The 14177-nt window shown below is 42.8% G+C and overlaps 1 protein-coding gene across 1 annotated transcript; it reads right to left on the bottom strand.

Annotated features, from left to right (window-relative positions):
• Nucleotides 1–915: 915 nt before the first annotated feature.
• Nucleotides 916–12022, bottom strand: LOC106086980 (protein unc-119 homolog). Its single transcript, XM_013251827.2, has 3 exons — nt 11506–12022; nt 11271–11443; nt 916–1407 (listed from the first exon to the last, which is right to left on the bottom strand). The coding sequence occupies exons 1-3, from the start codon at nt 11889–11891 to the stop codon at nt 1289–1291; spliced, it is 678 nt and encodes a 225-aa protein (XP_013107281.1). The 5' UTR covers nt 11892–12022; the 3' UTR covers nt 916–1288.
• Between the last annotated feature and the right edge of the window lie 2155 nt (nt 12023–14177).

Below are 14177 nucleotides of genomic sequence, written 5' to 3'. Positions count from 1 at the left end.
AGTAGAAACAAGGTCCTCAAGTCACTCGCTGGCAGAACTTGGGGTGCAGACAAAGAAACCTCGTTGACCACGTACAAAGCAATTGGCCGGCCTGTGGTAAGTTATGCAGCGCCAGTGTGGTCACGTCAACTTTGTGACACGCAGTGGAATAATATTCAGATCTGTCAGAATGCCGCCCTCCGAACTGCGACGGGCTGTCTCCTCAGTTCTCATGTGGACCACCTCCATCAGGAGACAAAGATCCTACCAGTGTGAAGACGAAACTACATGTTGTCTAAGCAATACCTTTTGGGCTGTTATCGCAGAAATCATCCAAATCGTTATCTTGTGGATAGATACCCACCGCGCAGAAGCCTTAAGGTAGATCTACACGATCTAGAGCGTGAGGTTCAGCGCTACAAGAGAGAACCTCTAGATCAAGCGGCATATCAAGCGGGTCTGAACAACATTCATGCAGACACGGTTTCAGACGCGTTAATTGGCTACCGGGTGAATGTAGTCCTTGGAGAACGACCGCCACCCATTGCACCCGAAGAAATCGACCTCCCCCGGCAAACCAGAGTAGTTCTGGCTCAATTACGTTCCGGCAGATGCAGCCGCCTCAATTCCCACAGAGCTAGGATTAATGCCGACGTGCAAGATGTATGTCCCGATTGTAACAAGGGACCGCACGATACACGTCACCTGTTTAACTGCCCGGCCAGACCCACTCGACTCAGACCCAGATCCCTGTGGACGCACCCCATCTTAGTCGCGGAGTTCCTGGGTCTTGACACTCAACAGAATCAAGCAGACGAAAGATAGTACACAATAAACTGCTACAACAACAACAACATTAATTGCGTCTACCTTTTGAAACCAAAACAGAAATAACTTACGTCTACTGGCATAGCTCAAGTAAAAATCTTAAAGAAATAATTTACATTTTTTTGTATGTTTGTATGTACTTTCTTATACTCGCATTTAGAGCTATAAGAAGTACCCCAAGCATAAGGCAATTTATTAAAATTTCATACTTAGTAAAAATATAATGTGAAAACTTGTGCACTTCGAGCTGGAAACGTATTGGGCCACGCTTGGCTATTTAGGCCAATGCTGTGTTATGTATGAATCAATACAATTTAGATTACTCACAAATCCGGCTACCGGCATGTAATTATAAGTGCGACTTGACATACTTTTAACTGTGGTGAAACACAAACATTCGGTATGGTCAATAATGATTGTTACAAAATTAAAAACATATAGTATTTCCGACTAGTACTGGTGCTGGTACATATAGCAAAACTTAAACGGCTACTCCTCCATCGTACGCATAGTCTGCCTTATTGTGCATCACAAGTCGATTGTCAACAAAGTAGAAACTGTCTGAACGCGTTTCAAATGGATTTGATATCATCTCGGCAACTGCAAGAGAAACAGGAAAATATTGTGGAATCAATGAATTGATAAAATTAAAAAATAATAATAAATACACCTAAGACAGTATAGGTTATCAAATTTCGGATGGGGAGCCTAGGTGGGCCGCCCCACCCTAAAACCTACCAAACATATATTTGGACCAATCACGACAATATGGGACTCAAATGAAAGGTATGTAGGATAAGAAAACGTATATAATATCCAATTGTCGGACCAAGTGTTAGGGGAACGAACCAAAACACCCCTAAATCGGACATATTTATCGACAATGGCAATATGGGACTCAAATGAAAGGTATTTGCGAGTAGAGTATGAATCCAAATGTGGGACCACGTTTCTGGGAGTCCACCCTTTCTCCAAAACACCCCCAAACAGGACTTATTTACTGACCATGGGAATATGGGGCTTAAATAAAAGGTATTTGAGTGTAGAATACGAATCTGATATCCAAATAAGGGGCCAAGTGTTTGGGGGCCGCCTCTCCCCAAAAACATCCACAAAGGAAACAAATGTACGACCATAGCAATATGGGGCTCAAATGAAAGGTCTTTGGGAGTAAAGCACGAGTCTGGGAGTAAAGCACGAGTCGAGAAAAGTGTCTATGTGGCCATCCCACCCCCACAACACCACCCAAATAGAAAGTATTTGCTGACTATTGCAATATGAGGCCCAAATACGAGTTTTTTTAGAGTAGAACACTGAGTGCCGGCCCATCCCCCAAAACGCCTCCCAAGCCGGTCAAGTTTACCGACTATGGAAATATAGGGATAGAATGAAAGGTATTTGGGAGTAGACCATGTTTCTGTTTCAATGATCGGAGATTTTCTTTGCAAATGGAAAAGGAAAGCCAGAGATAGGAACACACACCAACCACTATGGGAAGCGTTTCGTCTTTGGTTAGAAGACTTTTCAACCATATTAGGTGTGATGGTTTTAAGGGTCGTGCATTGGTATGTTGTATTTGAATCGTATTAATTGCAAATGATACAATTACCACATTAACCACGCTCGACAACCCTGTCTATTAGCTGTACTTTTCCCCAATGTATGTTGTTTTTTTTGGGTAATGACAGATTTTTTGTCTACGACAATTACTCTATTTCCGTGATACACATGATTCTGTGCATCTGTTAGAAGTTGTATTGATGGCTTCGAACGCTAGACAACGGCAAAGGCTCTCAATATTGCTCCGTGTGTCCAGGTTCGAATCCCGGCCGGGCTTTTTTGTCAAGTTTTTCGTCTATTAGGGCAAGGATTATTAAGTTTTACAATTTTGGTTTGTTTCTCTTTCGAGACGAGCTCAATGATCGGAGATTTTTCTTATTTTTGTTCCGTTACCATTGGGTTGCCCAAAAAGTAATTGCGGATTTTTTAAAAGAAAGCAAGCTAAAAGTAACAGCTGATAACTGACAGAAGAAAGAATGCAATTACAGAGTCACAAGCTGTGAAAAAATTTGTCAACGCCGACAATATGAAACATCCGCAATTACTTTTTGGGCAACCCAATACATTTCATGTGGTTGGGGAGCCCTAAGTTTTTACCTTTATTCAGTTTTAATGATAGTTTAGTAGTTTTAAGTTTTTCACATCCGGTTGTACATCGTAATTTACTGGAATACATAAATAATTGGCCGATGTGGACTTTCTTTGTATTGGTATAGTATAAATAAATAAAATAAACAAATAACTAGTCCACAATAAACTTTCGTGGCGACGCGTTAAGGACGTGGGCAGCGAACGCTAACACTGTGGAACAGCGAAAGGGTCAGTAGGACGACCAAACTCCCAAGGGCAAATCCGGATCGAGAAAAGACGAAGCTATTACTGAAAGGAAGTAAGAAAGAGGTCAGTATAGTTTTCGGCATCATAATGGGGCACATAGGACTACCCTCTCACTTATGCAACATCAGTGTGGAAAGTGATAGCATGTGTAGGGAATGCGGAGAAGATGATAAGACGTTGGAGCATTTCCTATGTCATTGCCCGGCTTTCAAGGCTAACAGACACCGGCACAAAGGTGAGAACACAATACCAGATTGAACCAACATAGGGACGGAGTATGGAAATCAAATAAGGATTTTGTAAGTAGCACGAAATTCGACTAAGATTTTCTTTTTTGACGTTAGTTTTTAGTATTTAGAGTTTACAACAAGCCGATTACTGGCTAAGGTTTATGTTCATAGAACGAAAAAAAACGAAGTAAGTCCTGATTCTGCTAAAAGTGTGCACAAAATGCATTTAGTTGTTGTTGTTGTTGTTGTAGCAGTTTATTGTGTACTATCTTTCGTCTGCTTGATTCTGTTGAGTGTCAAGGCCCAGGAACTCCGCGACTAAGATGGGGTGCGTCCACAGGGATCTGGGTCTGAGTCGAGTGGGTCTGGCTGGGCAGTTAAACAGGTGACGTGTATCGTGCGGTCCCTGGTTACAATCGGGACATACATCTTGCACGTCGGCATCAATCCTAGCTCTGTGGGAATTGAGGCGGCTGCATCTGCCGGAACGTAATTGAGCCAGAACCACTCTGGTTTGCCGGGGGAGGTCGATTTCTTCGAGTGCAATGGGTGGCGGTCGTTCTCCAAGGACTACATTCACCCGGTAGCCAATTAACGCGTCTGCTACCGTGTCTGCATGAATGTTGTTCAGACCCGCTTGATATGCCGCCTGATCTAGAGGTTCTCTCTTGTAGCGCTGTACCTCACGCTCTAGATCGTGTAGATCAACCTTAAGGCTTCTGGGCGGTGGGTATCTATCCACAAGATGATGATTTGGATGATTTCTGCGATAACAGCCCAAAAGGTATTGCTTAGACAGCATGTAGTTATGTCTTCGCACTGGTAGGATCTTTGTCTCCTGATGGAGGTGGTCCACATGAGGACTAAGGAGACAGCCTGTCGCAGTTCGGAGAGCGGCATTCTGACAGATCTGAATATTATTCCACTGCGTGTCACAAAGTTGACGTGACCACACTGGCGCTGCATAACTTACCACAGACCGGCCAATTGCTTTGTACGTGGTCAACAAGGTTTCTTTGTCTGCACCCCAAGTGCTGCCAGCGAGTGACTTGAGGACCTTGTTTCTACTTTTAACTTTATTGCAGATTGCTGTGGCATGTGGGGAGAAAGTGTAGGAGCTGTCAAATGTGACGCCAAGTATTTTGAGACACTTGATGGTCGGAATCATTTCTCCATCTACCATCACAGTCAGCTCAGAATTCACCTCACGCGTATTTGTAGTGAACAGTGTGGCTGAAGATTTGGTGGCGGATATCTTCAGATTTCTTGCAGCGAAATATGAGGCAAGCTCGTTGAGGTAGACGTTCAACCTATCACAGATGTCATCAATGGGTGGGGGGCCTGATGCCATGATCGTACAGTCGTCCGCATATGATACGATCTCTATGCCGTCTGGAGGAGGTGGGATGGAGGATAGGTAGAGGTTAAACAGAGCCGGAGATATCACCCCACTTTGGGGAACTCCCTGTTTCACTCTACGGTGTTTTGACTTCTTATCCCTAAATTCCACAAATGACTGGCGGCCACACAGATAATTCGCGACCCAACGTTTCAGGCCTGGCTGGAGGGACGTGTTGGCGATGTCCTCAAATAATTTGGCATGGCTGACCGTGTCGAATGCCTTCGATAGGTCCAGTGCCACGAGGACCGTCCTATCACATGGCCTGGGTTGATTGAAGCCACGGCAAATGTGTGTGGTGATGGCATGCAAAGCTGTTGTTGTGCTGTGCAGTCTCCGGAATCCGTGTTGATGCTCGGCGAATGGAAATTCTCCTACGAGGCTCGGGAGGAGTAATGCCTCAAGCGTCTTAGCCACTGGTGAGAGAAGGGAGATCGGTCTGTACGACTCTCCCAAACTCGGGTCTTTTCCAGGCTTCAGTAGCGGGATCACTCTGCCCATTTTCCAGACATCGGGAACTATAAGAGTGTTCAATAACAGATTAAGGACAGTGGTAAGGTACTCAACTCCAGGTAAATCCAGATTCTTCAGCATCAATGTAGAGATTCCGTCGGGGCCCAACGCCTTGGAAGGTTTGGCACCACGGATGACATTCGTAACTTCGCCCACGGTAAATTGTGATGGCTGTTCATCGGCTCGGAGACCACGAATACGGCGAATGGCTCTCCTCCTTGCCCTGTCTCTTTCGGGATGCACAATAAATTGACGGTTGAGCAACCTGGCGCATCTCTTCGGATCAGTCACGGTTAACTCGCCAAAAGTGACTGAGGTCCTGTCGTCCCGTCTACCGGGGTTCGAGAGAGACTTAACAGTGGCCCACAATTTGCCTGCACCGGTGCCTAAGTTACATTGCTCCAAGTGTTCCAGCCACAAATTCCGCTTATGTTCGTTGACTACCCTGTTTATTTCCAGATTCAGCTCGCTGATTCTGGGGTTAGCGGGGTCCATAGCACGAATCCCATCACGCTCGTCTGCGAGTACCACTGCTTGCGCCGGGAAATTGGGTCGCACTTGCGGTATTCGACCGGCTGGTATAAAGCGAGCGGCTGCTGCGTTGATGATGTCTCGGAATTTTCTCTCGGCCACAAGCATATCAGAGAGGGGTGGCAGTTCATTGAAGCGGTGATTGGTATACTCTCTGAAGCCAGTCCAATTGGCCTTCTTGTAATTGATGAACGTCCGGCGATCAGAGGTTATGAAGTCGGGTGGTCGGTCGATGGTGAGGATTATGGGGAGGTGGTCTGACCCCAAAGAGATGACGGCTTGCCAGGATACGTCACTCAGGAGATCAGGGGATGCGATTGAGATGTCTGGCGAGCTGCTGCACCTCCTCGTAATCCTAGTGGGGGCATCCTCATTCACCGTGCAAAACGTGGAGCTATCTATCTGCTCTGCCAAAGCTATGCCACGCTGGTCGTTACCTAGGGGAGAATGCCATGACGAGTGATGTGCATTAAAATCCCCCAGAACCAGACGACTATGGCCAGATAGCAACCCATTTATGTCGGGGCTGTAGGCCTGGCCATTAATCGGGACACAGCTACCAACCGGCGGTATATACACGTTGTATATCTCTATCTCGGCAGTACCAGACCTGACTGCTACCCCCATACATTCCATGTATGGGTCACTAGCGTCAAGCGCAGGCGAGATAGGTCTATACTGCACGGAATGATGTATAACGAAGGCCAATCCCCCACCTCCATTCCTTGAGCGATCCTTACGTAGCACATTGTAGCCGTGACAACTGTGCAAGCTGCAGGTGTTAGTCAGCTTTGTCTCCTGGATCGCTGCGACCGATATGCTCTTCCGACTCATAAAATCTACAATCTCATCAATCTTGCCTCGCAGTCCATTGCAGTTTAACTGCAAGAACGATACATTTCCCGACACTGGCCTGGCAATAGTAGGGCTGGGGTGCTGTCGTTGCATAAATTGCCGTACGGGAGAGGTCGGGGGGGTCACATAGTCCGACGACGAGGACGCCGAAGGCGACGACGGCGACGCTTGTGACCCACTGCTGGCTATGTTCGCACAGCACCTAGCGACATAGCCAGTATGACTATACTCCCGTAGCGAAGTTAGGCCAGAGCAAGAACGGAAATGTACCCACTCCAAGCACCGGTTACACCTCACCGACACTGACCGATGATGAAGGCGGTTCGGAGAAGGCACTTCGGGATGTGCCTCTCCCATGACGAAAAAAGACGAACACATACACTGAGGCGGCAGCCCTTGCCGATGAAGATTCCATCGGGTCAATCTGGTGCGTACAACCGGCTGCCATGGGATTGATGCATTTAGTAGAAGGGCAAAGTTGTACTATATGTTACAAATTCTTGCAAAACCAGGCAAAAGTTGAAGCTTATAGGGGCCGTTGTTGCTGTTGTTATAGCCATATTTTTGTACGTTGAGGTGGCGATCCTCGTCAACTCCATAGGTGAGCAAGCGTTAACGATCTAAGAAAAATCGAAAGTTTGCCCAACGGGAACATTATGACCATTGGTTATTTTAAGGTGTCAATAACTCGTTTTGCCATATCGAACATCATAGACAGTCAGTATTTAAGTATTAGCCGGTGCCGCCCGGCCTCTCACTGAGACTCTCCACTCCTTATTGCTGATTGAGTATATGAAGCATCCCACTATCCGCAATTTATGGAGGCGCCGGTATCTCTCAGCCCGTGTAGTATTCAAAGCCACCCCGTACCAGTCATAGAAGACTAATGGGGAGATCGATTTATATGCGAGCTTAATCAGGTTACAGACCGATTTGGACAATACTTATAATGAATGTTGGAAGTCATAATTGACATCTACGTGAAAAATTCAGCACAATTTAATAATAATGGAGTCTTCTAGGGGCTTAAGAAGTTAAGTCCAAGAACCCTTATAAAGTGTGATTTTTTAAGAGCTAAAAAAAGTTAAAAAAAAGCACACAAAATTCAGAAAAATGCATGAAATCTTTATTTGAATCGGTAGTGCGGTCCATATAATTTAATGTTTGAAGATTATTTCATGTAAATGTTGACCGTGACTGCGCCTCAATGCAATTTTGACATACTCTTTCCAACATTTCAATGGTTCAATGTTGTCTTCCAATGCGTCAATTGACAATCTAAATAGACATGAGCTTTAACATAACCCCACAAAAAAAAGTATAAAGGCGTTAAATCGCACGATCTAGGCAGCCAATTGACCGGAGTTGAAATAAAATATTCACCGAACTCGTCTCTCAATAAATCCGTCTGTTGTTGTTACGCGTCTGTAATCATTGGTAGTTTTGCAATGCTTCTGGCTGATTTTCACTCCAAAATCGACAATTCTGCTTTTTTACGTACCCATTGAGCTTAAAATGGGCTTCATCGCTCAATGGAAGAATCGCGCGATGAACTTTCTTAAAAGAGCACGCATTTTGATAATAAAATTCAATAATTGAACGCTTGCAAATTCGTTTGTAAAACGATTCATGGTTAAATTATAGACCAAACTGAAGATGTTTGGCAGTGAAACAAATCATGAAACGTGCGTGAGCTGTTTAAACCAGTGTTGCCAAAAAGCTTAAAGCTAAAAACTCACCCTTTGTATGGGAACTTTATATAAATCTGAACTGATATGAGTCATTTGCAATACCCAACGGTATATGAAAAAGAAGTATAAGTGGACGCGCCCAGTAGCTCACAGCTAAGCTTCTTGTGACAGCGATGAACACCACACAGATCGGACGTCAAAGTTCCAGCCTGTGTCCCGTGCCGGGACGCGTTCAGTAATTTTCAGCTGACAACGATGAACACCACACAGATCGAAACCTAAAGTCCCAAAGTGTGTGATGCCCGAGTTGGTACATATTAATCAACTACTAGTGGAAAAAGGAGGGTCAAGAGGAGATTGAATTTGTTCTACATTCCAGTCGCAACTCGTTAGGACGGAGTTAGAGATTTAGGTCGGAGACGGTTTCGATTTTCCCCTACGATCCGCAGTGGCATCGGGCTCTGTATAATTTTGCAGGATGGTCGAGAAAGAATAGGTAACAATGACGGTGCTTATCGCTACAACAACGAGAAGAGTTACTGAATGCCTTGCTCTATCTTAGGCCTTTCCCCTGTATGTGCGGTGTTTGGCTGCGAAGAACACGCATTGACTGAGAAACCCGGCGCTTCTTGAAATTTGCGCTTTCTTCTCTTCTACTGGGTGAGGGTGTGGAGTCAGGAGGTCGTTTCTTGTTGACGGATTGGACGTCAAATTTTCGGAAATCGATCTCTGGGCTACTGGTGCCACTTCTTTTCCGGGAGCTTCTGTATACTCATCAGAGTAGTATTCATTGCGTTCTTTGGAATCAGGGAACAATATAGGCTTCTGGACGAGTGTAGCAGGTAGTGCTTTGCTGTCCAAAAGGCACTGGATATAATTTTAATATAGGATATACGTGAACAGTCAGGCGGTGTCGTCCATAGGGCGAACACAACCACGGATGTTAGTCGCATGGACTCAAACCTGCCTAAGCTAGCCAACTACCATTTACATCAATATCCAGAAGATATTGAAGATCACAGCTAAAAAGTTTTTTTTTACCCCTTTGACATACAAAGGAAGTCAATAGCATTTACACATGGTACATTTATGCAATTGTCTTGTACATCTATATTTCAATTCCTGGTGCTAAGATTCGATGCAAATTTCTTTCTTTAGTCTTTTCATCGAAGTTTCGGTCTTACCATTCTCTCATTAAAGGATGCAACAGTAAATTTGCCCATGAACTCCATTAAGGAACTGGGGCAAACATTGAATGATAGACTGTCAAACTATTTCATTGTCAGCTTGTGGTTCATACATACAAATATTTAAAATCGTTGACTAACTTCTTTAAGTTTAAGTTTGGAGTTAAAGGACCAAAAGCAAAAACAAAACATCGGCATAGAAATCTACAAGTTCGTTGCGCTCGCCTGATAAAAAAAGGATCGTTCGGGTAATTGATGAACTCTGCCCCGGGCTTTGCAAAAATGTCATTGTTATGCATTCACATGGACTCCATTTACCTGTGTTGGATGCTGGTAAATAGTTTTCATAGGCCGCGTCACAGACTACGCGCCCTATAGATAAGCAACTTCGATTACGAGACTCTTTACCCATATAGGCCTTTAGACAATTGAGTTTATAACCGTAAATAAATAGTAGTAAGCAATTATAAGGAAGTAATCAGGGACAAAAAACAAAACCAGCGCGTTTCACAAAAAAAGCAGCCCTAAGATCCTCGGCCTGAACTTGCAATTGATTGACCCAACTATTGTAATGTTGAATCTGGAAATCTGATAGGGGAAATCTGAATCTCAATCGCGGTTGGTACTTATCCTTATGATTATAAACGCCTTTTGATGGAACTTCATCTGATGGCTGGGAAGAAAAGAACCGGTGTGCTGTAAACTGAGGTGGCAGCCCTTATCGATGAAGGACTCCATCGGGTCAATCCGGTATGTACCGGTCGTTGCTCAGCCCGGTGTGCTAAGTCCTAAGTGGAAAATTGAGATTTCTTCAAATATTTTTAAGCTGGGGCCATTGATGTTTCCAGAATTTCAGGGCTAGGAGTTATTCTAGGATTCTAATCTATAATCTGCAATAGCTTCCAATGCATGTTGTATAAGAACCAAATACCTTTTCTTCGAGTTTCATATTGTCCCGATGAAACTCGCGTACTACATTTTTGTTTGGTCACTTTTTGGAAGTCAGACTGCCTCTGAGTCTGCCCCTAAAGACCATTTACTCTCAGACTCTTATATCCTTAAATGGGTATCAGATTTAAATCCCACTTCTAAATTCTTGACATTTGTTAATGTGTTCAACAGATTACTTGACCGAATTTATTTTTTGCTAGATTTGTGTTTTTGGGCCACTGGCACTTCCATTTCTGAGATCTGGAGATTTTTTTTAATGATAAAAGGACCGCAATTTTGTTAATCTTATTTGTTAAGACTTGTTAAAGCTGAGCCGCACCGTAAAATCTCCTTTTGCAATATCGCAAACAAGAAGTACTTAATTTGTTCCTTATTGATTTGCAATGAATTACAGTATTGGGTCGACAAACCCTTAGAGATAAAATAGCTTCAGCCTTTTTGAGTCCATAGTTGACAATGAAAAACGTCCAAGTTCAAAAATATCTATTGCTGCTCCAATTTTGCAGGTCATTGTCTAATTAGAAATTATGCTGGGGAATTAAGTTGGCAAAACAGCATAGTTTCTCAAATGAATCATTGAAATATCCTTGACCTACATCATACCTCAATATCAACAATATACATATTTGTATTGAACAGAGTTAACAAACCCCACCTGCTCACGTAATTGCTAGTTCCCAGTTTGCTTTAAGGGAGCTTATTTACTTACCAAGCTCCGGAGGAAGATTGGGAAACTCGTATATGTGTTCGCAGCTGTTTTTGGAATATGGTATGCAGTATCCAAACTCAAAATCAAATGTTTTCAATAGGCGGTCTCGGAAAAAGTGCCTTTCGATCATCCTAAAGTTATTTACTGCTAATTTTCCAACTGTAAACTCCACACTGAAATGAAACATATTCATGAGTACAAACAAAATACCACAACTAAAAGGATAACACATTACGTTGCGCCAACTCTGGTCAAACTGAGAAAGGCGGGAGTGAATTGATAACGAACGTAACGTCCAGCGTTAGGATCAGTTTCTTCGATTGTTAGATCTTCCGTTGCTGTCATCAAATCCATATTTGCTTCGACGTATTGTTCACTAGGAGGCTTCGCTATTTCGAATAGCACAGCCCCACTTTCCAAATCGCGTATCTTGAAACGGGTAAAATCGATATCGTAAATGTTTGCATTTGGTGAACACAAGTAATCTTCGCTTATTTTGTTTAGTCTTAGCACATCGTCGGGAGTTATTGTGCATGATTGAAGATTTTTTTCGTTATCAGCAGGAGGGGTTGCAGTGTTACTCGACTGCAAATTATTCAATTGTTTTCCAATAACACTCATTGTACAAAATAACCAACTTTAGTTTACACTCCCGAAGAGCCAAATAATAAAACCAGCCAATAAAATAAACTGTTTGTTTGTGACAAGTGAATCAATCTTTGTCCTTCGGCTCGTTCTCCTAAATTTATGCTACGTTAAACAGCATAAGAGTCTAAACCCAATCAAAGTGTCGGCGTCAATTCGTTTTAAGTTGCCATTAGACGATTAGACTTGTCATATGTAATTTCAAAAATAACAACTCTGAAAGTTGTACACATCGTGTGATACGTAAAAAATTTTAATATGACAAATGGATTTTGGAATAAATATGCAAATGTTTCGATCAAATCGAGCTTTTATTTCATCGAACATACATGTATACACATGCCTACAAAAAAAAAGTACAATACATATGAGAATACATGACGATAAGAGCGCGTTCTATTCGTATTTGACTTACTTAAGACAAGCCTCATAATTAGAGAAAGTGACTTGTCGTATGACATGTCTGCTCTTGTAATGGGAGCTTTACAAGCATTTCATGTGTGACTCTCACGGTGGAGTTACATACCTAGTATTTATGCTTACTTACGCGTGCATGTCAGAAAAAAAAAATAAAATGGTTTGGTTTGTATTGTGTGAGTTACACAACATATGCACGCACGCATCTGACGGAATACATTAACAAACTTTCAACTTTGAACGCGTTGGGCGCAAAACATATGATTTGAATATGTTTACTGTTCAAAAATTGTTTTGCAGTCCGTAAATTATTTCCATTGAAAATAATTTTGAAAATGACAAGTAAGCTGATTTTTAGAAATTCGTGCGCAGCAAAAAGCGCATGGTATGTAACTCAACCCAAAGATCGCATGTGTAACTCAACCCACCTTTAAGGCCTAAACATTTACACTTTCAATACACATCACAAATGCAAGCTTCACAATATCTGTTATAATTTACACAAACATACGGACATAGCAGAGCATGCCACGCGTTGAGGCAAAAAATCAACTCTCAAAAGTCCTTACATTTCACAGTTGCATTTGTTCAAAACTATAATGATAATGTATGGCGAAACAAATAAAGGTGGTCTCATTTGTACAACAACCACAAATCATCTGCAATCTGCCATCTTGTCTTCAAGCTGATCGTACTTTTGGTTAAAGCACTCAAAGAAATATTTGTGCGTGTGCATACGTCCGCGTACATGTGTAGAGAATATGCGAAAAAGAAGATAACAACAAAGAGAATGCATACAAAAATCTGTCATCTTAATACCGTCAAACCTGGCAAGCTGTTAACGGCTGTTCGCGTCAGACCAACTTTTTAAATCCACCTTGAGTGCAGATAAAGAAACAATTAAAAGTTTCAGTGGCTATATTAAATGCAGAATAGAATACCAATCCTTACACAACAAACGCACCCACGCATCTGACACACAAATTTAACCAAGTCTTGCCTTTCAAGGGGCAAGACATATGCTTTGGATTTGTTAACTGCCCAAAAGTTGTTTTGTTCTTTTATTAAAATCATAGTAAACTTCATTATTGACAATTTACACTGAAATTAGCTTTGGAAATGACATAAATAAGCTAATTTTTAGAAATTCGGGTGCCGCAAAATGCGCATCGTGTGAACCAAAATGCAATTCAACATAAAGAACGCATGGGGGCGCATTAGATTGCTTAAGCACGCATAAGTGTTTCGAGTGTTATGTTACACCAGTTTAAGAACCATAACACACACAAACAATGAAAAACGGCGCGAAATAGTAAGATGCTCAAAACTAGAGTTGCATTAATCACTGAATTTGATACATGGGGCACTCAATATAGCTGTGAGCACCACACAGGCTGGAACTTTGAGCTGCAATCGGTGTGGTGCCCATAGCTGTCACGAGTAGCTTAGTTGCGCTCCATGGAGTAGCTGCAACTGCAGTCGCGGACAATCAGCGAGAGTCTCAGTGAAAGGCCCCGGGATACCAGTTCTTGCACAAATACTTATGGCCTATGCTGCTCGATATGACAAGGCGGGTTATTGGCGTCTTCGAATAACCAATGGCCACAATATTCCAACGACGATCGGTCCTTTTGACCGAAACGAGCTTGTTCACCTACAGCAGCTGGACGAGGATCGCCATTTTTTTTAATATTGGGCAACTTCTCCTACGTGTAAATGACTTTATCTTTGTATTACATCTGCGAAATGTTTGTGCATTCACTATGTTCTACATTTTTATAGAAAATTTTGACAGCTGTTCGTGCGAAAACACAATCCCATCTCTCTATCCATGACAGGATGCAC

Source organism: Stomoxys calcitrans, chromosome 4 (genome assembly GCF_963082655.1).
Source record: "Stomoxys calcitrans chromosome 4, idStoCalc2.1, whole genome shotgun sequence".
NCBI classification, from domain to species: domain Eukaryota; kingdom Metazoa; phylum Arthropoda; class Insecta; order Diptera; family Muscidae; genus Stomoxys; species Stomoxys calcitrans.
Note: the sequence above shows the minus strand (reverse complement) of the source record. Positions and strands in the feature narration are given on the sequence as shown.

Coding starts and splice junctions, on each gene's coding strand:
- LOC106086980 (XM_013251827.2), bottom strand. CDS start 11,891: ATGAGTGTTATTGGAAAACAATTGAATAATTTGCAGTCGAGTAACACT. Junction 11,444..11,505: donor TTGACCAGAGTTGGCGCAAC/GTAATGTGTTAT, acceptor GTTTCATTTCAG/TGTGGAGTTTACAGTTGGAA. Junction 1,408..11,270: donor CAATCTTCCTCCGGAGCTTG/GTAAGTAAATAA, acceptor TTTCTCTTGCAG/TTGCCGAGATGATATCAAAT.